The following is a 24475-nucleotide window of genomic DNA, read 5'->3' as shown; positions in this document are numbered from 1 at the left end:
GGACTAAATTTATTGTTGGGTTAGAGACAGAGCTGGAATCTGTATTTTTGGAGTTAGGGTGAGTATTGTTGCGTAACGTTGGTATATTTACGAAAAGTACTAAAGAAGACTAAATTTTGTATCGGATGTAGGAACGGGTGGAATTCTAAAATTTGTTCTTAGAGTCACTGTTGGTATGTGGGGTTAAGATATGGATATGGTTTTGGAAATGCATACTATAAAAAGTACTAAATGGTACAGCATTTGATATAATTTGTTATTGTGTAAAGGGGGAACTTTTGAAATTTTAGGAGGAAGTTTCCCAAATTCGTTGTTGTGAATTTATATGTAAATTACTATAATTGGGTTTGGGGGAACTGATAGAGCTGGAAAATAGAATAGCGGTTGGTATAAATGGTTGCTATAAGAAGGTAATTTTTTGAGGTTATACCCAGGTGTACGAAAAGTACTAAATTTGGTATGATTTTTTATTGCATGAACGATAATATAAGGAGTTTTTTTAATGCGTACAAATTCTGAAATTTGGTATGAGGGTCGTTGATGGCTGAAATGATATTGGAAATACCTACTATTAGTTAACGAAAAAGTACTAAATGGTACTGAAATTTGGAATTAAGATTACTGTTGGAGTGGACCATTTAAGTAGCGTTTGAAATTTATTCTTATATTTACGAAAATCACTAAATTGTACTTAATGTGATAAAATTTGGATTTGGAGAACGCATCGAGCTAAAATCTTGAAATATAGATTAAAGATTACTGCCAGAGTGGAGTCATTGAAATTCGTACTTTCGTACGAAAATTATTAAATGGTACTAAATTTGGTATGTGGAATTCGGAAATTTGGTATTATATTCGGTGTTATGGATGTCATTGTGGATATACGCACCATAAAAGGTAGAGCTGAAATTGTGAAATTCGGTATTAGGATAACATTTGGGGTATATTGTGGAGATAAGGAGGATGTTTTGGAAATTCATACAGATTTGGTTTTCGAAGAATATATAGATCTGTAAATGTGTATCGCTGTTGCGATATAGTTTTTGATATAGTGATGTAATTTTTGAGGGATATAGCTGGAATTTACAGCCTGTTCATGTATGTCGACCGAAAGGTTTTTTGCGCTTCGAAAGTGGGAAAAAATCATTTTCTGTTCATGTAAACTCCTTCAAAACGAAAATCTATGCGACCGACAAGGCATACGAAATAACACGTAAACGTACACTTTTCCATTAAATTTGGGTTTATGTATTTCGAAAGGACTGTCTCTTATAGAAAGAGAATGTCAAAATCACTCACTTGTCTTGTAGCTGCCGAGTAGAACGTAAACTCGCGAATAACACCGAAAATCTTTAAACAAACTTATGCAACACATTCTTGAAACAAAATAAAAATTTTGTAGACACGTTTTTAAGGCTTCATTCATTATTTTGAAGAAATCAATCAAATAAAATAATTCAAAATACCGACACATTTTATTTTCTCAAACAAACAAATCACACATATTCCAATGTTTATATGTATATGTGGATTTTGTTTTCATTTCTCATTTGGCTCTCATTTATGGAACATAGTTGTACAAATGTACATTCAAATTAGTAGTATTTCACATAGGATACGTAACGACAGTCGCGAAATACATGAACGCATTTTTAGACGGAAGTGAGTGCCTGCTTTCCTTTCGTACAGATTTCCGTGCGACATACATACATGAACAGGCGGTTAGAATTTCTGTATTAGGTTCTGTGCTAGTGTTGGGCATTGAGCTGGTGTTGGAAACACGGAAATACATTTTGATATCACAAATTCCGAAATTACAACTACTTCGGTTGAAAAATGTGGATAAAATTTTTAAACTACCCATACCGTTGTAATGAACCGTGAACTGAAATTTAAAATTTTGACGTGTAGGATGCGATAAGGTATTTCTTTTTTTTTGCAAATTCGAATTAAAGGTCTACGAACGGTATTTAAATGCAATTAAACATCAATTAAAATAGGTATTGGTACATAATTTTTTTTAGTATTCACCATTTTCATATCAAATATTGTTTATTTGAATATTCTTCCCTTTCCGCATACGAAGTAGCGGGCATTTTGCTAGTTATTTATATTTGGTACATATTATAATTCCTGGAGGAATTAAAAAAGTATCGGTCGACTTTGCCGACAGAGATATACCTTCAGCCTATGTGAATTGAAACTTTCAAATTCAAAATTTTGTGGCCTTTTTGGACATTTGAACTTGCCGACAAAATGTGGAGTAGGAGTAAAGTTCAAAAGAGTTGCGGATGAGGTACTTAAAGGGATGGATCGACATAGTCTATTATGGAAGTGGATATTTCTTTGAGAGTGCTATATTTTCGATAGATATCGCGCACACTAGTCATTTAAGTGGGTCATCGTATAACTTTTGGACAGGCATGAACTTGATGGACAGGCGAATGCAAGAAATAGAATAGAAATCAATGCAATAGAAATCAAAGTGAATCGAGAGCAGGTCTTAAAGTCAACTTATCCGAAATTTTGTGTGGGAGGTAATCGAAGGAGTGGACAAATATAGTCCATATTCAAACCTGATATATATCTGGTAGATATGTTAGGATGTTGTAAAGTTTGGACCAAATCGGTCACTCTCTTCAGGAGTTTTTGTGCGCACCTTTTTTCCGAATATTTTTGAACATTTGTGGGGGAGGTACCTGAAGGAGTGGATCGATATGGCTTATCTTCGAAATTAAACTCAGTTTGGACAAAATATTACGAAGGTAAAATTTTGGACCGAATCGGCAGATCTGTTCGAGAGTTATCTTGCTCTCCAACCACTACACACTGTGTATTAGCGATTTTTACACCTTTCGGGCTGTTTTCTTAAGATGTATGGACTTGCCCATGATGAAACTTGTACCGTCGTATAAGGGACAGTGAATACAAGTTGCTAGAGCAAAGATCAAAGCGATTTGAGAGCAGGTCCTAAATCGAACTTTTGTGTGGGAGGTACCCAAAGGAGTGTCTGGTTGAAATTTTACGATATGCAAATTATGAACCAAATCGGTTACTCGCCACGGTGCTCTTGAATCAAATTTAAATGGAAGGTGCTTATACCTGGGAAGTTTTTGCGGATTCTGAAACTACAATGTTCATAGATGAGAAAAATCAAAAAACAAAAAAATCGCCGGAGCGCTTTTTAAATAAATCGCGATTCAAGTTGACATTTTTAGGGGTTGTTTAGGTTTTTGCGATTTTGCTTGGAAACCGCAAGTCCTATCAAAATGGGAATTAAGAAAATGTTGTAGCTATCAAAATTCTCTACAAGATTGACCTTAATAATATTTTTGTAGGTTTTTCAACTTTTGACATATAGAAGTTGAAATTGGGACAAATCAAATTCAATTCTGTATCGTCTCCTTATAAAACAATGTCATGACTGCAATTTCCCAACTTAAACTTATATATGTAAAAAAAATGGTACAACCTAGGAAAAATTACATAAGCCAGTATTGTAGAGAATTTTCACAACTATACGATTTTCTCAGGTCCCATGCCGATAAGACTTGCCGTATTCAAGCAAAATCGCGAAACCCTAACAAATGTAAACTGAGCTAAAAATGTAAACTGAGCTTCTTTATCTCAAAATTGGTACAGCCTGAGAACAAATAACAAACGTCAATCCTGTAGAGAATTTTCACAGCTACAACATTTTCTTTAGCTCCATTTCGATTGGACTTGCGGTTTCCGCGATTTATTTAAAAATCCCTATAGCGTTTTTTTCTTGTTTTTGGATTTTTCTCGTCTATGAACATTGCTGTTTCAGAATTCACAAAAACTTCCCCTGTGTAAGCGGTTTTCATTAAAAGTTAGTTAAGGCGCACACTTCATGACACTGTTTTGTAAGGTGGCGATACAGTCAGTGCATTGTCCCAATTTGAACTTCAATATCTGGAAATTGGTAAAACCTACGAAAATACCGTAAAGGCCAATATTGTAGAGAATTTTCATAGCTACAACATTTTCTTCTGTCTCATTTTGATAAGACTTGCGGTTTCTAAGCACGATCGTGAAAACATAAACAATCCCTAAAAATGTCAACTTGAATCGCGATTTATTTAAAAAGCCCTCCGGCGATTTTTTTTTTTTTTGTTTTTTGATTTTTCTCATCTATGAACATTGTAGTTTCAGAATCCGCAAAAACTTCCCAGGTGTAAGCACCTTCCATTTAAATTTGATTCAAGAGCACCGCGTCGCTTCAAGAATTATCGTGCGGATACATTTTCCGAACATTTTTGAACTTTTGTGGGGGACGTACCGGAAGAAGTGGACCGATATAACCCATCTTCGAACTTAAACTAAGTTTGGACAAAATATTACGAAAGCCAAATTTTGGACCGAATCGGTTGATCCGATCGATAGTTATCGTGCCCTCCAGCCAGAGGAAATAATAAATGCACAAAAAACTGGAAATAATTTGTCATGATGGAATCTCTCAAATAAAACGCTTGCCGTTTAATATTGTCACCATTTTTCTAGTTTTTAGTACATTATTTATAAATAAAACACAGTAACTTAATTCTTTTAAATATTTTTTATTTTAGTAATTAAATTTTTTGACCACTGGGAACCTCATAACCAAATTGCAGGCAATTTAGGCCAAAAATTTAGGTAAAAACTTTAAAATGCCTGTGTGGTACCGTTTTATATGGGCTATACCAAAAACGGGACCCATGTCCAACATATTTGGTGAGGAAGTTACTGTACCATTTAGAGCTCCAATTGCCAAGTTACAGCCAATTCGGGCTAAAAATTAAGATAAAATCCTCAAAATACCTGAAATCGGGTGTTGGCTATAAGAAAATATGGACCCATATTGGACCACGAAACACTGTAAAATACATATTTCCAGCAATATTTCCCCACATCTATAAATCTAAGAAATTTTTTAAACAAACTCAAGACAAATATGAAAATTATAAAGAATTTTGTAATACATACTCGTATAAACGTATTTGTGTTCTCTTTAAATTTGTTCTATCGCTTTCATGTCAACAAAGTAACTGTTTCCTTTGAAACAACACAAATTATGATAACTTCACATGACATCACAACACTTTTATTTCTTTGTAATAACAATTTGTATCAGCTTCATTTTTCTTTCTTACCTCACATTCGATAGCGGTCCGAAATTCTCTTCGGTAAAGGTATCTGATGTTGAGCCACGCAAAGAATCCCATCTATCGATTTTCTTCACTTGTTGCAACGGCAACTTTATGAAATCCTGTCGAGAACTTGCCTTCATAAAGGATTTCGATGAAGTTACAATGCTGCTGAAAAGAAACCGGAAAAGAAAACGGAGAAAATATGTCATAAACTTTTGTGATAACAGGAAATAGCATAACTTCAAATAAAAAGGATATGTATGGATATGTAATGTATGTATGTGGTAGGTTTGTTGTATATGATTGAAATAAACAAGCATAAAAGCCATTGATTCGTTCTTCAAACAGAAATAACAGATATTGTTTATGTCAATAGCGGAAATGAGAAAAGTAACTGCAGTAATACAATCTTACAGCAGGTTACAAAGTGTAATATCTAAAAGTACTACCGCAGAGATGAGTGATTGGACTGATTCCTGGCAACATATTTTTATGTATGTACTACACATTACGAGAAAATATCTCCGCATCCACAACATAAAAAAATGATTTCTTCTTTACTTTGATGCAAAGCAGGTTGGTATAAGTTGCCGGAGATAATGAAAAATGCTCTATTGCCAAACCTAGGGACATGAGAACAGTGGCTTTCGATAGTAATTTTCTCCTTCGGGTTCAAAACTTAATGGATATACCAAAAATCAACAAAAACCTGAAAATAAATTTTCAATTTTGTGGATGCCATAGAACCCTCCGTCATCACTTCCCCAAGTTCACCAACCTCACTGTCCCTGATTATTACAAATATGGATTCCTTCACTACCCAGTATTTTCAACTACCTTCAGAGTCGTGGATTTTTTAAAGAATATTTCTTCAACTACCTTCAGAGGCGTGGATTTTTTTAAAGAATATTTCTTCAACTACCTTCAGAGGCGTGGATTTTTTTAAAGAATATTTCTTCAACTACCTTCAGAGGCGTGGATTTTTTAAAGAATATTTCTTCAACTACCTTCAGAGGCGTGGATTTTTTTAAAGAATATTTCTTCAACTACCTTCAGAGGCGTGGATTTTTTTAAAGAATATTTCTTCAACTACCTTCAGAGGCGTGGATTTTTTTAAAGAATATTTCTTCAACTACCTTCAGAGGCGTGGATTTTTTTAAAGAATATTTCTTCAACTACCTTCAGAGGCTTGGATTTTTTCAAAGAATATTTCTTCAACTACCTTCAGAGGCGTGGATTTTTTCAAAGAATATTTCTTCAACTACCTTCAGAGGCGTGGATTTTTTTAAAGAATATTTCTTCAACTACCTTCAGAGGCTTGGATTTTTTCAAAGAATATTTCTTCAACTACCTTCAGAGGCGTGGATTTTTTCAAAGAATATTTCTTCAACTACCTTCAGAGGCTTGGATTTTTTCAAAGAATATTTCTTCAACTACCTTCAGAGGCGTGGATTTTTTCAAAGAATATTTCTTCAACTACCTTCAGAGGCGTGGATTTTTTTAAAGAATATTTCTTCAACTACCTTCAGAGGCGTGGATTTTTTTAAAGAATATTTCTTCAACTACCTTCAGAGGCGTGGATTTTTTTAAAGAATATTTCTTCAACTACCTTCAGAGGCGTGGATTTTTTTAAAGAATATTTCTTCAACTACCTTCAGAGGCGTGGATTTTTTTAAAGAATATTTCTTCAACTACCTTCAGAGGCGTGGATTTTTTTAAAGAATATTTCTTCAACTACCTTCAGAGGCGTGGATTTTTTTAAAGAATATTTCTTCAACTACCTTCAGAGGCGTGGAGTTTTTTAAAGAATATTTCTTCAACTACCTTCAGAGGCGTGGATTTTTTTAAAGAATATTTCTTCAACTACCTTCAGAGGCGTGGATTTTTTTAAAGAATATTTCTTCAACTACCTTCAGAGGCGTGGATTTTTTTAAAGAATATTTCTTCAACTACCTTCAGAGGCGTGGATTTTTTTAAAGAATATTTCTTCAACTACCTTCAGAGGCGTGGATTTTTTTAAAGAATATTTCTTCAACTACCTTCAGAGGCGTGGATTTTTTTAAAGAATATTTCTTCAACTACCTTCAGAGGCGTGGATTTTTTTAAAGAATATTTCTTCAACTACCTTCAGAGGCGTGGAGTTTTTTAAAGAATATTTCTTCAACTACCTTCAGAGGCGTGGATTTTTTTAAAGAATATTTCTTCAACTACCTTCAGAGGCGTGGATTTTTTTAAAGAATATTTCTTCAACTACCTTCAGAGGCGTGGATTTTTTTAAAGAATATTTCTTCAACTACCTTCAGAGGCGTGGATTTTTTTAAAGAATATTTCTTCAACTACCTTCAGAGGCGTGGATTTTTTTAAAGAATATTTCTTCAACTACCTTCAGAGGCGTGGAGTTTTTTAAAGAATATTTCTTCAACCACCTTCAGAGGCGTGGATTTTTTTAAAGAATATTTCTTCAACTACCTTCAGAGGCGTGGATTTTTTTAAAGAATATTTCTTCAACTACCTTCAGAGGCGTGGATTTTTTTAAAGAATATTTCTTCAACTACCTTCAGAGGCGTGGATTTTTTTAAAGAATATTTCTTCAACTACCTTCAGAGGCGTGGATTTTTTTAAAGAATATTTCTTCAACTACCTTCAGAGGCGTGGAGTTTTTTAAAGAATATTTCTTCAACTACCTTCAGAGGCGTGGATTTTTTTAAAGAATATTTCTTCAACTACCTTCAGAGGCGTGGAGTTTTTTAAAGAATATTTCTTCAACTACCTTCAGAGGCGTGGATTTTTTTAAAGAATATTTCTTCAACTACCTTCAGAGGCGTGGAGTTTTTTAAAGAATATTTCTTCAACTACCTTCAGAGGCGTGGATTTTTTTAAAGAATATTTCTTCAACTACCTTCAGAGGCGTGGATTTTTTTAAAGAATATTTCTTCAACTACCTTCAGAGGCGTGGATTATTTTAAAGAATATTTCTTCAACTACCTTCAGAGGCGTGGATTTTTTTAAAGAATATTTCTTCAACTACCTTCAGAGGCGTGGATTATTTGAAAGAATATTTCTTCAACTACCTTCAGAGGCGTGGATTATTTTAAAGAATATTTCTTCAACTACCTTCAGTGGCGTGGATTTTTTAAAGAATATTTCTTCAACTACCTTCAGTGGCGTGGATTTTTTAAAGAATATTTCTTCAACTACCTTCAGTGGCGTGGATTTTTTAAAGAATATTTCTTCAACTACCTTCAGTGGCGTGGATTTTTTAAAGAATATTTCTTCAACTACCTTCAGTGGCGTGGATTTTTTAAAGAATATTTCTTCAACTACCTTCAGTGGCGTGGATTTTTTAAAGAATATATTTATACATATTTACTTTTTTACAACAACAACTACTCGTTGTTTTACTGTCCTATTGTTCATGGTATTAGTGCGTGAATGTAAATTGCTGAATTTCAATCTGTTGTTGTTTGGCTTACTGCGTTCTCTTGCATTTGTTGGCAGTTTCCTCTTAATAAATCCTCTAATAGCCCTCAAATGCTTGCTATTATCAACGCATAGTAAAAGGATGGAAGTCTTTACATAAGAGTGAAATAACACTTTTAAGCTTCAGGTAAATAATTGCTCTGTTGAACAGGTTTTGCGTAACTTCCCCCCTCTCTCGTCAACAATGTGTTTGCGTATTTGAAAAAAGATGAAGAAGGTGTTAGTAGTCAGCACAGGGTTTATCGTTATCTTACAGTTAATCGAATAACACAAGGTCGAATTTATTTATCCTTAAAACCCACTTTTAAGAGTGGTTTTCGTCCTTGTTTCGTTTGTCTTTGAGAGTAGCTTTTATAATTACATTAAAATAATTTATTTATTATATGAAATGTTCCTTAATTATATATGCACTTATAGCCCAGGCTCCCCACAGTAAATCATATCCTCCAAGTTGTTTATCGAAATTCCTGTGAAATAATTTCACAACCACATTGTCGGAATATTGAAATAAATGCTTCTTTAACTAATTGGCAAATAATTCTCTTTGACATGAAATTTGAAATGTTGCAATCTTTCTGTAAATACCGTGCTGTGCCTACCATGTTGTGGAGGTAGCATATGTCAGTGATTTCAGCTTTGTGTGAAAGATTTACCTTTCAAATGTGAAAAACCGAATAAACAACCAAACAACCAGCACTTAGCACAAAACGACCATTGTTGCTTATGGTAACATTTTAAGTGGCTCTTCACGGAGTAGGCTCTTACACATACGAGTACACACAAGCACATGAATCCAAGCAATAAAGTGAAGATGAATCTCCAATGTGTAGTAAAGCAGCAGGTGTACGTTCCACACACATGGGGCATTAAACAATATTGTTGTTGGCTGTTCGCGAAATAGTCAATGTTGTTTTTGGTTTACAGAATTGTGCTTAACACACATGCTTACAAACATACATATGTATGTATGTAAGTATGAGTTCCAAAGTTCATACCACCTAACAACGACAAGTGAGCAATCTTAGCCACTTTATCTTAGAACAATCAACCGCACGCAACAAATTCCATTGTGAAACGATTTTGCAGTACGGGAATGTGAAGGATTTGGCGAATGAAAATTGATGTAACACAGCCAGCACACGTCAACATCATCATCCATGTCATCATCACCGTCATTTACATTGACATTTAATTGCGTACATTTGAGGTTTTCTGAAAGCCATTTATTAATCAACAAGATGCTGCTGCTCGGAGACTCTTTTGTGTTTGTCTTGTTAATTTAAATCCTTGATTTGAAATGAAAATTGACATGTTTTCAAAAATAACACAAAAATAATATTTGTCAATTTTGTTTTCTTTTGAAGATTTCCATGAATACTTTATGCGAAATGTCAATAAAGTGACAGAATATTGTTTAAAAAATGTAAAAAGGGGAGAAAGGTGTAAAAGTCGGGGGTCATGTTGAAATGATTTCCAATGTATGTATGTTGCTCCGCACACAGAGCAAAATAGGGAATTTTAAAAATGTGAAACATATACATATTGTTGCTTCAACCATATATTTTTTATGTTAAGTATGTAGTAGGATTTGTAATTTGGCATCACTGTCAAAGGAAATGCAACTCAATTACTGAGTAGTCTTAAGATCTATGTATTTGTAAAAGGATACGAGAGGTACTATAAAAACCTGTTGGGGAGGGCAACTTTTTTTAGCCTAAGCGTACTCAGGTCAGTTTGTGTTGGGTTGTTTACAGCGACTTCAAAAAATTACTTTGCAAAAAAATGGAATTTACTTGTGAACATTTTCTTCCGATAATTTTTCATAACTTTCGACGTGGATAATCACGGCAAGAGTGCATCGATCTAACTAAATCTTTGTATGTCGATAAAGGACCATCCTATAGGACTAGGAAAAACTGGTTCAATGAATTCAATCGTGGCGGACACTCACTAAAAAACGAAGGTCGTGAGGGTCGTCCAAAAACGGCCGTTGTGCCAGAAAAAAAAGTAAGCCGTGAGTGAGCCGATAAAGCGAGATCGCCATGTTAAATACCATGAGATTGAGGTATTCTTGGGAATTTCTTCCACCAACTAACATTTGATATTTCATGAACACCTGGCCGCAAAAATTGATTTTTCTCGCTAGATCCAGCAAAATTGGTCAATCGCTCAAAATAAGGCTCTCGTGGATTAATGCAAGGAAATTATGCTTCAAACGGCATTTATAAGATCGTCGCAGATGACGAATCTTGAAGCCCGAAGCCCGAAACAAAACAGGAATCGATCGTTTGGGTCTTCGAAAGCGAGCCAAATCCAACGGAAGATGTTCATGGAAAAAGACCTTCGAAGCAAATGGTCGCCTGTTTCTTCGGCAAAACTGACCGTGTGGCGACTATACGGCTTGAGAAATGTAGGACGGTTAATTCTGAGTGTTACACTACAATTTGTTTGCTTGAAGTCTCCTGAGAAATTCGAAAAACGAACAAAAGAAGACGAATCGTTCTGCATCATGACAATACGAGCTCTCACATAACGATTCAAACTAACGCCTGTTTGACCGGACAAAACGTGGAATTGTTGGTTGATCCGCCGTACAGCCCTGACTTGGCACCCAATGACTTCATTTGATTCCAGCACATCAAGAAAAAAAGCCGTGGTCAACGGTTTTTGTCGCCTGAAGATGCTGTAAAAGCATTCAAAATCCATGTTTTGGAGGTGTCTCAATCCAAGTGGAAAATGTGCTTCGCCAATAGGTTTGAGCGCACTAAAAAGTGTATAAGTCATGCTGGAGACTACTTAAAAAAACACTATAACCGTTTTTGATGGTAAATATTTGCGTTTTCATTGTTAGGCCAGATAGTTATTGTTCAGCCCTCATAAGCCAGATAACTCTTCCGCAAGCGTTCAATACGTTTGCGATTTAATCCTGTCTAAGTCAACTTCTTGGATCGTATTGACTACACCTTTTTCAGATTTCGAATTATTTTAATTGTAATTCGAGAATTCTATTTGTAATTCGTAACATTTCATTTGTAATTCGAGAATTCCATTTGTAATTCGAATTATTCCATTTTTAATGCGAATTATTCTCTTTGTAATTCGAATTATTCCATTTGTAATTCGAATTATTTCATTTGTAATTCGAATTATGACATATGTAATTGGAATCATTACATTTGTAATTCGAATTATTTCGTTTGAAATTCGAATTATTCCATTTAAAATTAGAATCATTTTATTTGTAATTCGAAGATGCCAGATATAAAATCAATACAAACATATTTTTTTGTTTCGAATCTATATATATAAAAATGGTGTAAAAAATGTATAGTAATTCATAAAATGAGAACGGCTAGGCCGATTTCTGTAATTCGTATTTTCGAGGAGAAGGTCTTTACGGAAGAAAATTTTGGAAAATCTCTCTGGAAAAGTCGGAAAATTGGAAAAATCGAAAATTGAGTTTTTGTATGAAATGTTATTCCTTAATAGCGAGACGAAGTTCGCCGGGTCCGCTAGTTACAAATAAAATGATTCAACTTACAAATAGAATAATTTGAATTTCAAGTTAAATAATTCGAATTACAAATGGAATAAATCAAATTACAAATGGAATACACCTTTTTATACCCTCAGCATTTATGCTAACGAGGATATATATACTTTCATACGGGCAAAATGTGCCTCATCGAAATAATGGTTTTAGACGAAATGTGTTTCAAACAATTTGGAGTTGATTTAGCCATGTACGTCCGTCTGTCTGTCTGGGGGGCTGGAGCGCACGATAACTTTCGAACGGATCAACCGATTCGGTCCACAATTTGGCTTTCGTAATATTTTGTCCAAACTTAAATTATGTTCGAAGATGGGTTTAAATCGGTCCACTCCTTCCGGTACCTCCCCCACAAAAGTTCGGAAATGTTCGGAAAATGTGTGCGCACAATAACTCTTGAAGGAAGTAACCGATTTGGTCCATGCCTTGCACATCGTGAAATTTCAAACAGACTTAGATGAGGTTCAAATATGGACTCAATCGGTCCATTCTTTCGGGTACCTCCCACACGAAATTTCGGAAATGTTCAGTTTAGGACCTGTTCACTAATCGCTTTGATTTTTGTTGTAGCAACTTGTTTTCACTGCCCCCATGTAACGGTATAAGTTTCATCAGGGACAAGTCCATACTTGCTGAGAAAATAGCCTGAAAGGTACAAAAAAGCCCTATGACACCGTGTGTAGTGGTTGGAGCGCAAGATAACTCTCGAACGGATCTGCCGATTCGGTCCAAAATTTGGCTTTAGTAATATTTTGTACAAACTTAGTTTAAGTTCGAAGATGGGTTATATCGGTCCACTCCTTCAGGTACCTACCCCACAAAAGTTCAAAAATATGCGGAAACATTGTGCGCACGATAACTCTTGATGGGAGTGACCGATTTGGTCCATACTTTACACATTCTTATAATATCTACCAGATATAGATCAGGACTATATTTGTTCACTCCTTCGGGTATCTCCCATACAAAATTCACTTTAAGACCTGCTCTCGAATTACTTTGATTTTTTTTTTGAAGCCACTTGCATTCGCTGCCTCAATTACGGCAGTAAAAGTTTTTTCAGGGGCAAGTCCATACTTCTTAAGAAAAAACAGCCCGATAGTTGTAAAAAAAACCCCTATGATACCACATGTAGTGGCTGGAGATCTCGAACCAAATACTGCGTTCGTCCACACTTTGGATATTGTAATATTTCTTCGAATATTAGATGAAATTCGAAGGTGGTGCTTATAGGTCCACTGCTTCTGATATCTCCCCCACAAAAGTTCTCATAGACGTAGCAACCGATTTGGTCCAATCTGTACATCGCTAAATATAGTCGAAACTTAGTTTATGTTAAAATTTGGGCCATATCTGTCCAATCCTTATGGTACCACCTACACAAATGTTCAATATTTTTGAGTGCTTCGAAGATCCTTTTGGCATTTTTACCGAAGGTTTTCCTAGTGGCCCTGTTTACAGCGATATTATGTTTTTCTTAGCCTAGTGTGATAAAAACTCCCTATGTGTCGATATCCCCGCAAATTTTTGAGCTTTTATCCTATCCATACGAGATCGAAACAAAATTTAACATGTGTTCATAACAGAGATGGAAGTTTCCAAAACGCTTAACGCTTTTCTGTTTATACCGTGCTTTTTGTGCTAGGCTAAGAAGTTTCCGAACTGCCCTCGTACTTTTGTCGGTGAATACGCCCAAAATTTCTTAAAACCTCCCCTAAATACATAAGTTTTTTTTTTGGAAAAAAAAAGTATTTCAATCCACACAGGCTGAGGGTATATCTCTGTCGGCGAAGCCGACTGATACTTTTTAACTTGTTGTTGAAGCAACTTGCATTCGCTGCCTCCAATACGACGTTAAAAGTTTTTTCAGAGGCAAATACATATGAATCCACTAACTGATCAACCGATTTGGTCCAAATTTTGGCCATCTTCATATCTCAGTTCGGAGGTAGGTAATACCAGTCCACAACTTCCGGTACTTCGGCAAAGCCGACTGATACTTTTTTACTTGTTTTATTTGTTATTCGAAAAAGCCAGATATAAAATCGAATTACAAATAAAATAATTCGAATTACGAATGGAATAATTTGCATTTCAAATTAAATAGTACAAATGGAATAATTCGAATTACAAATGGAATAATTCGAATTACAAATAGAATAATTCGAATTACAAATGGAATGATTGGAATTACAAGTGAAATAATTCGAATTACAAATGAAATGTTACGAATTACAACAAAAGTTTTTTGAAATCCATCTGAAAAAGGTGTACAACATTACATTAAAGGTTTTAGTATCGTTTGTAGTCTTTGTTACAATTCTCCATACTTCTCTCATTAATGACTCGAATTTTCAAAAATTCCCGCCAATGCACTGTGGTTCCGTCCGTGGACAAAAATAGAAAATTTTATGGCGACAAATTTGATTGCGATTGAATGAAATATTCTCTAAACACATTAAGTTTTTAATATCCAATATTGTTTTTACCAATTTACAGCGGTAATATGTCAAGTTAAGTCGAAGAAGTTGAGACTTGTATGCGGTGCCTTAAAAACGAAAAATAGATCCGCAAAGAATTCGTAGTTTATGAGTGAAATTAAACAAAAATTGAAGAGGTAAATGTACAATTTCCAATATGAAACTTATAGTTGATGGCATTTACTATGTTTTTACGAAAAAACATATTGAAAATTCGTTTTCTAACTTCCGTAAAAAATAAATTCTTTGTAAATTAATTTTTGTACTATTTTTAATATCATTATTATAAATTTATGTTGAGTTTTACTAATGTTGGCCCCGTAAGGGCAAGTCCATATTTTTTTTTTTAAATACAGGGGAAAGTCTCTAGTTTACGATAAAAAGAAATCCAGCTGCCACCTTCTGCCACCAAAAATTGGCTAAAATCGTCAAAATACCGAATATCGGGAGGTACGTTTATATGGGAGCTATATCTAAACGTGGACCTACATTCATTAAAATTGTTTTTCTCTCTTTTGGGCTCGTTATAAAACTATGTTTAAAATTTCGAGGCGGTAGCTCGATTATAACTATTTTTGGCACTCCTTTCCATACAAGTGGGACCACTGTGCGGCGGTGAGCTTTGAACACACAACCTTAGGATTTGCAGTCGGACACACTAGATCTGTGCCAACGTACTCATTACTTAGTAAGTAAGGAAGTAATTAGTTATGTGTAAACCATAATATATGTACTGTCTGATAATGCGGAGTGTAATGAGCACTCACGGTAATGCATGAAGTAATGACATGTGCTTACCAAATTATTCCTGGGATGTATTTTTGTACCACACAATTATTACACATTTTATGCCTTTGAAGAATTCAAAATATTCTCCGTATTACATACGAAATAGAAAAAAAAATCTGCAATATGAAGTAATTGAATAGAAAATACATTCATCAATACCAGGAGAAAATAAAAAAAAATGTTACATCATTATGAGAAAAAAAATCTTTTTTTAATTCGCTTCTTATTAACACTCCGTTTTCTTATGAACGAAATGTTATACAACCACATCAGCAGCAACATTCTATTCACCTTTGTCATTTTCTTTATTACCAACATCATTTATTGGCGCATTGTTGTCGTGACATATGATTCGTGAAATTCTCCGTCATTAACCTAAAATGGAGTAGAACTTTGGGAAGGAGAAATCCTATCTATTGAACCACAACAAAATACATGAAAAAAATTTGAAAGATATTTATTAAAGGAAATTGGGAAACATGACACCGCAACAACACTGTGTGTTCTTAAAAAAAGATATACCATATTGTGTGAATGTGTTTGCCTCAATTTGATCTGAGGAAATAGGCATATCAAATTTATTGATGACAACGTTATGGAATGGAAATGTGATTTTAACACGGAACAAAATGTTAGCGCCCCCCTACCAAAGGTTTGACAAAACAATAACAATTCTGTACATATAGATATGTATGTAAATTTACCACAAATAGACTAGGAACAGCATATGTGTTTAGGAAAATATGTTCTTATTTCCATACATACTAGGAGCACATGTGATAATTGTGATACAACAAATATCTCAAACAAGTTGCAAATTTGTGGTATCATGCCCCCTAGCCTGTCAATCCTCTACATACACTCCGGGTTCATGTGAGTAGCCAACCTTTTTTTACTCGCTTTATGGAAATATGTGCATATTTTAGCATTTTTTACATGGTTCACCAGAATAGAACCATGCTAAAAATATGGATAAATCCATTGTTGGTTGCGGAAAACTTTTATAATAAACTAAATATAATTCAAAATAAAGGACGAGAATGTCCATTGACAACAAATATTGGGCTAAAAATGTCATTATGATCTTGAAAGATGATGAGCATCGATGTTTAGAGTTTTAATAAATATTCTTGTGGCGAAATCGGTAGAAACAATTTATAAAATCAACATTTTATACTGAATTGTGTTCAAAATTTTCAAAACCACAAGAAAATTACAAAGAAGTCACATTTGATAGTTTTATAAGTCCAAAACAGAGGAAATATGGTAAAGATAACTCCAATCTCTGTCTTTCCAATTCAAAATTTGATATTCTATATGAAGAAAATGAATGGAAATCAATGGGTTCCACGCCGTTTTGTTATCTCTAGACATCTAGAGCTCCGAAAAATAACGAAAAACCCACCGCCGAACGCTTCATGTCAACATCAAGGCCTTTAATTTACAAGATATCGCATGACGTGGAATGCGCAGAAACATAAGCGATCAGAAATATTTTTTTAGTATGTATACCATGGTTATAAGAGGTACATATAAACATTATAACCATCTATTATGTAAGTGGATCTTATTTTGGGAGTCATATCTTTTCGATACTTTTGCACCAGTATGCCAGGAAGCATGGACTTGTCCACGGAAAATATAATATCGCTGTAGGCAGGAACACAGCGAACAGCATCGGTATGCATTTCCAAAGAATCTTCGAAACTGCACGTTGTTGTTGTTGTAACAGTGTTTTTGTTATGTTTATATGTTCGTTCCTCTGTTCAATCTGGTTCTGGATCTATCTCCAGTTCCAGAAAAGTGGCTGCTTCGATGGGAAGCCAGTGCCACAGATCCACTGGAGTTAGATGGGTAGGTTTGGCGGGGCAGTTAAAAGGTGTTGTGTGTCGTGCGGGCCCATGCCGCATACTGGGCATATGTCTTGCACGGCGCGATCTATTTCCGCCCAATACGAATTTAGGCGACTGCAATATCCCCCGCGTAGTTGAGCCAAAACTACTCTGGTTTGTCGTGGCAGCTGACGCTCCTCAGCTGCGATAGATGGAGGATGTACTCCAAGTACTTTATTCACACTATAATTGCTTAAGGCCTTGGCAACTGCGTCCATGTGAATGCTATTCAATCCTGCTTGATATGCTTGTTGATCTAGGGGTTCTCTCCTATATCGTTGGACCTCTCCCTCTAGAGCATGGATATCCTTCCTGATCTCCCTGAATGGACCGGGCCTACCCACGAGATGGCGATTGGGATGGCTCACACGATAACATCCAAGCAGGTACTACAACGAAACTGCACGCAGACACTAATGTTTTAATTTTGTGGCGGATGTACTCTAAAGATAGGACCGATATGGACCGTTTTAAAAACAAGTAAAAAAGTATCAGTCGGCTTTGTCGACAGAGATATACCCTCAGCCTATGTGAATTGAAACTTTCATCTTCGGACAGATCAAATGTATTTAGGTTTGTGACCTTTTTTTGAACATGCCGACGAAAATATGGATTAGGATAAAAGTTAAAAATGTTGCAGAGGCGAACAGACCTTAAACCAAGGTACCTCCATTTTAGAAGTTAAACTAAATTTGGACAAAATATTAAGAGATCCAAAGTTTGGACTAAAGTTGATCAAGATATATCGTGCATACAATTTAAGTGGCATTTTTTAAATATTCGGGTGAAGTACCGGATGTTGTGGACCAGAACTTCGAACTAAAACAATGACAAGATATGGCAAAGGCCAAACTTTTGGACCAAATCGGTTGATCAGTTCGAGATATATCGTGTTCTCCATACACTACATATGGTGCCATAGGGGGTTTTTCGACTTTCGGGCTGTTTTCTCAAGAAGTATGGACTAGCCCCTGAAACAAACTATTACCGTCGTAATTGATGCAGTGAATGCAAGTTGCTTCAACAAAAATCAAAGTGATTCTAAAGCAGGTCTTAAAGTGAACTTATCCGTAATTTTGTGTGATAGGTACACGAAGGAGTGGATAAATATAGTCCATATTCGAACCTGATCTACATCTGGTAGATATATTAGGATGTGTAAAGTATGGACCAACTCGGTCACTCCCTTCAAGAGTTATCGTGCGAAAAAATTTTCCGAACACTTTCGAACTTTTGTGGTGGAGGCACCTGAAGGAATGGAACGATATGGCTTATCTTCGAACTTAGACTATGTTCAGCCGTTCGAGAGTTAACTTGCGCTCCAACCACTACACACGGTGGCATAGAGGGTTTTTGCACCTTTCAGACTATTTTCTCAGGAAGTATGGAGGTATGTGGGGGGCAGTGAATACAAGTTGTTACAACAAAAATCTAATAGATTCCAGAGCAGGTCCTAAACTGAACTTTTCCAAAATTTTGTGTGGGATGTACCCGAAGGAGTGGACCGATTGGGTCCATACTAGAACCTCATCTACGAGTAAGTCTGGTAGAAATTTCACGATGTGGAAAGTATGGACCAAAGCGGTTACTCCCTTCAAGAGTTATCGTGCGCACAAATGTTTCAAACATTTTCGAACTTTTGTGGGGGAGGTACCGGAAGGAGTGAACCGATATACGGGCAAAGTGTGCCTCATCGAAATAATGGTTTTAGACCCCCAACAAGGTGCTCTTGAAACAAATTTAAATATAAGGTACTTACACCTGGGAAGTTTTTGCGGATTCTGAAACTACAATGTTCATAGAAGAGAAAAATCAGAAAACAACAAAAAAATCGCCGGAACGCTTTTTAAATAAATCGCGATTCAAGTTGACATTTTTAAGGGTTTTTTTAGGTTTTCACGGTTTTGCTTGAAACCCGCCAATCTTATCGAAATGGGACTAAAGAAAATGTTGCAGCCATGAAAATTCTCTACAAGATTGTATTTTATGATATCGCTCATTTACTCAAAGAGTGACACATCTCAAAAAATCCAGTTTCGGGAAAAACGCGTTTTAAGTTGGGGATTGCAATTTGACTTCCCAATTTAAAAAGATTATTACACAAAAACTAAAATAACTACTTGGACCATATTTTGCAAATAGCTAGACAAATAGCAGTGCTAAATTTCTGTGCAAGTACAAGCATGGTTCGAAATGTTTCAGTGCTTCATAATATCAAAAAACGTTTGTGTTGAATTATGAGAATCTCGTAGTAAATGTGCTGTAACTCGTCCAATTTTAGAGATATCAACATGAAAATTTGACACAATATAAAGTAGAAGAAATAGAAAAAATAGAAATTGCTAACGCAGAAAACGCATTTTTTGAGTTATGCCACTCTTTGAGTAAATGAGCGATATCTTCGTAGTTTTTACCATTATTGAGGTATAGAAGTTCAAATTAGGACTGTATCGCTTTCTTCTATTACAATGTTATGCCCAGTGCACCTTAACTAACTTTAAATGAAAACCACTTACACCAGGGAAGTTTTTGCGGATTCTGAAACACTAATGTTTATACATACATGAGAAAAATCCAAAAACAATAAAAAATCGCTGGATAGATTTTTTAATAAATCGCGATCAAACTTCACATTTTAGGTTTATTTCAGGTTTTCGCGATTTTGCTTGGAAACGGCAAGTCCTATCGAAATGCGACTAAAGAAAATGTTGTAGCAGTGAAAATTCTGTACAAGATTGGCTGATTGATATTTTCCTAGTTTTTACCATTTTTGAGATATAGAGGTTCAGTTCAAACTTTCAGATTTTTTTCTTTCACATTTTTTCTTTTGTTCAAGAGCACCGTGCAAAGTATGTTTGGACTAAATCCGTTTCAGACAAGTTGGAGTCGATTTAGGAATGTCCGTCCATCTGTCTGGCTTACTGGATTAACCGATTTGATCCAAAATTTGGCATTCATAATATTTTGTCCAAACTTAGTTTAAGTTCCACGATGGGCCATATAGGTCCACTTCCTCGAATACCTCCCCCGCAAAAGTTCAAAATTTTGCGCAAAAATTATGCACACGATAACTCTTGAAGGGACTTACCGATTTGATCCATACTTTGCACATCGTAATTTTTCTGCCAGACATAGATCAACTTTGTATATGGACTATATCGCTTCACTCCTTCGGATACCTTCCACACACAATTTGGGAAAAGTGCTGTTTAAGACCTCCTCTCGAATCGTTTTGATTTTTCTTGTAGCAACTTGTATTCCCTGCCTCAGTTCAAAACTTTTCGCTGAAATGGTGCACATAATAACTCTCGAAGGCAGTAACCAATTTGATCCATACTTTTCACATCGTAGTATTTCTACGAGACGTAGATTAGGTTATAATATGGACTATACGTGTCAACTTCTTCGGGTACCTCCCACACAAAATTTCGGAAAAGTGTAGCTTAGGACCTCCTCTCAAGTTGATTTGATTTTTCTTTCAACAGTTTGCACTCAAGGTGCCTATTACGATGTAAAAAGTTTGTTTGAGTGACAAGCCCATAGCTGTAAAAAATCCATACGGCCAGCAAGTGTAGTAGCTGGTGCGCACGACAACTCTCGTACAGAATACTACGTTCGTCCACACTATGCATATCGTAATATTTCTTCGAATATTATATAAAATTCGAAGGTGGTGCTTATAGGTCGGTCCGCTTCTTTCGGTACCTCCCCCACAAAAGTTCAAAAATATTCGGCAAAATATTAAGCGCACTACCTTCTAAACGTAGCAACCTATTTGGTCCAAACTTTGTATCTCTAACTATTTTGTCCAAACTTAGTTTATGTTCAAAAGTGGGCCCTATCGGTCCATTCCTTAGGGTACCACCCACACAAATGATCAACTCTTTTGTTTAAGTGCGGTTAAGGGTCTGTGCGAGAATCCTTTGGAAATTTTTACCGAAGGTACTACTAGTAGCCCTATTTACAGCTATATGATGTTTTTCGTAGACAAGTCCAAGTTTCCTGATATATATAATGGTCCTATCGAGAGAAATTACTCCCAAAACAAGTTAAAAAGTATCAGTCGGCTTTGCCGACAGAGATATACCCTCAGCCTGTGCAAATTAAAACATTTTTTTCACAAAAAACTTATGTATTTAGGGGGTCTCAAAATGTTGGTCGTATGAACCGACAAAAATTTTGATTAGGATTAAGTTCAAAAATATTGCGGAAAAGGTACTTAAAGGATTGGACCGTCATAGACCATGGGGGTGACATAGGGGGTTTTTATACCCTTCGGGCTGTTTTCTCAAGAAGTATGGACTTGCCCCTGAAACAACTTTTACCATCGTAATTGTGGCAGTGAATGTTAGTTTCTTCAACAAAAATCAAAGTGATTCAATAGCAGGTCTTAAAGTGAACTTATCCACAATTTTGTGTGGGAGGTACGGGATCGAGTGGACAAATATAGTCCATATTCGATATCTGGTAGATATTATGAGAATGTGTAAAGTAAGGACCAAATCGGTCACTCCCATCAAGAGTTATCGTGCGCACAATTTTTCCGAATATTTTTGAAGTTTTGTGGGGTAGGTACCTGAAGGACTGGACCGATATGGCTTATCTACGAACTTAAACTATGTTTGGAAACAATATTACGAAGGCCAAATTTTGGCCGGAATCGGAATTTCCGTTCGAGAATTATCTTGCGCTTCCACCCATGAACATGGTGTCATAGGGTTTGTTTTTCAACTTTCAGGCTATTTTTTCAGGTAGTATGGACTTGCCCCTGAGGAAACTTGTACCTTCGTATAGGGGACAGTGAATACAAGATGTTACACCAAAAACCAAGGCGATTCGAGAGCAGGTCCTAAACTGAACTTTTCCGAAATTTTGTGTGGGAGGTACTCGAAGGAGTTTTCCGATTGAGTCCATATTGGAACCTCATCTAAGTCTGGTAGAAATTTCATAATGTGCAAAGTATGGACCAAATCGTTTACTTCCTTCAAGAGTTATCGTTTGCACAAATTTTCCGAACATTTTCGAACTTTTGTGGAGGAGGTACCGGAAGGAGTGGACCGATATAATCCATCTTTGAACTTGAACTAAGTTTGGACAAAATATTACGAAAGCCAAATTTTGGACCGAATCGGCAGATCCGTCCGAGAGTTATCTTGCGCTCCAACCACTACACACGGTGTCATAGGGTTTTTTGTAACTTTCAGGCTATTTTCTCAGGAAGTATGGACTTGCCCTTAATGAAACTTACAGCGTCGTATAAAGGACAGCGAATACAACTTGCGTAAACAAAAATCAAAGAGATTCGAGACCAGGTCCTAAACCGAACTTTTCCGAAATTTTGTGTGGGAGGTACCCGAAGGAGTGGACCGATTGAGTCCATATTGGAACCTCATCTAAGTTTGGTAGAAATTACACGATGTGCAAAGTATGGACCAAATCGGTTATTCCCTACAAGAGTTATCGTGCGCACAAGTTTTGCGACAATTTTTGAACATTTGTGGGGGAGGTACCTGAAGGAGTGGACCTATATGGCCCATCTTCGAACTTAAATCGAATCTGGACAAAATATTTCGATACCCAAAATTTGAACCGAATCGATTGATCCGTTCGAGAGTTATCGTGCGCACCAGCCAGCCAGACAGACAGACGGACAGACAGACAGACAGACGGACGGACATTGCTAGATCTACTCAAAATTGTCTGAAACGGATATCGTACAAACATACTTGGCGTCTAAAACCATTATTTCGATGAGGCACATTTTTGGTCGTATCAAAGTGTAAATACCCTCTTTAGCCTAAAGGCTGAGGGTATAAAAAGGTACACTTCCAAAATGGACTATGTTGCCTCATTCCCGTAAAGCTTTTAAGATTTTATCTTAATCCATATAATTGTCGCCGATTTCATACGCCCAAAATTCTGAAGATCCCCTAAATAAGTACGTTTTTTAGGAAAGAGGTGTTTCAATTCACACAAGCTGAGAGTATACCTCTGTCGGACTGACACTTTTTTACTTGTTTTTATTTAAAAATCGTTTTTAGTCTGACTTTTGAGTAGTTATTTAACGTTATTCTCAATTTAAAGCAAAACTGAGTTAATTATAATCGAGAAAAAGCATTTTTTCCACACCTATACTTTTGAGGTTCTTTAGACTGTTCTTTGCTATAATAAATGAAATTCTGAAGGAAAATCTAAAATTTTATTACAATTACAGACCATACAAAATCGACATCATCACTATTTTTTGCTTTAGAAACACTATTTTCACTTGTTTTGAAAATAAAAAGGCTAAAGTCCGGCATAACAAATTATCACATCTTAATGAAATTTTACACAAATATAGCTGTTAAAGCTAACATAAGATTATTTTCAAATTTTGTTATAATAATTATTATTTGTTTGATTTTTTTACAAAAATGGCCGACTATTTGTACTAGCCGGCTAATAGGGGCCTTTAACCTATAAGGTTTTTGAATCAAATGGAAAAAAATTAGGGGGGTAGGCCTTTCAAACAAAAATTTTAGTAGTTTTTTGGGCCCCGTACCTAAGGCTTTTTCAGGTTTGCCTTTATAATAATGTATGTACGTAAATTTACCACATTTCAAGATCCTATTCTTGTACGAGTATTTACGAATATAAAATATATTCTTATTTCCCTACCTCATAGGAACTGATAATTGAATAGCAAAAATGCTTCAAACAAATTGACAATTTAAGGTATTATGCCCTCGCAGGCTGACAATCCCCAACATACTTATCACTCTATAAATCTTGTCGCTCGAATTCTCATTTAGTTCGCAATTTGATTTCTAAGAATTGACAACATTTCTTTAATTTAACAATGTTTAAATTTTAAGATTTATGTTTCCTTAACTGCTATCACATCCCTGTCTGAGTATTTATTTCTTTCCGTCTCTCCCCATTAAATTGTTGAACTAGCTTACCACTCACGCTTAACAAGTATTATTTACAACAACATAAATGTTTGTTACCAACTTTAATTAGATTGATGATGACTAATGAAAATCTTCTTAAAGCGGTCCGTTAATGACACTTGGCAACATGCATGCCACCAATGCTGGTGAAAGATTTTCCATGAAATCTCCTAGATGTTGGAAAGCAAAACCAAAAGAA

At 35.6% G+C, this 24475-nt stretch overlaps 1 protein-coding gene across 4 annotated transcripts in view; it reads right to left on the bottom strand.

The window, feature by feature from the left end:
* Positions 1–24475, bottom strand: part of Nos (Nitric oxide synthase) — a 437755-nt gene that overhangs the window by 85734 nt on the left and 327546 nt on the right. For 2 of the 4 annotated variants that reach the window (XM_073970603.1, XM_073970602.1), the window contains exon 14: positions 5154–5315. In XM_073970603.1, the coding sequence (XP_073826704.1) occupies positions 5154–5315 (162 nt within the window). Of the gene's footprint in view, positions 1–5153; positions 5319–24475 lie in introns of all 4 variants that reach the window. The other 2 variants (XM_073970600.1, XM_073970599.1) reach the window with 1 other exon arrangement.

Source organism: Musca autumnalis, unplaced genomic scaffold (genome assembly GCF_047663935.1).
Source record: "Musca autumnalis isolate F117 unplaced genomic scaffold, ASM4766393v1 scaffold_2, whole genome shotgun sequence".
Classification (NCBI taxonomy): Eukaryota; Metazoa; Arthropoda; class Insecta; order Diptera; family Muscidae; genus Musca; species Musca autumnalis.
Note: the sequence above shows the minus strand (reverse complement) of the source record. Positions and strands in the feature narration are given on the sequence as shown.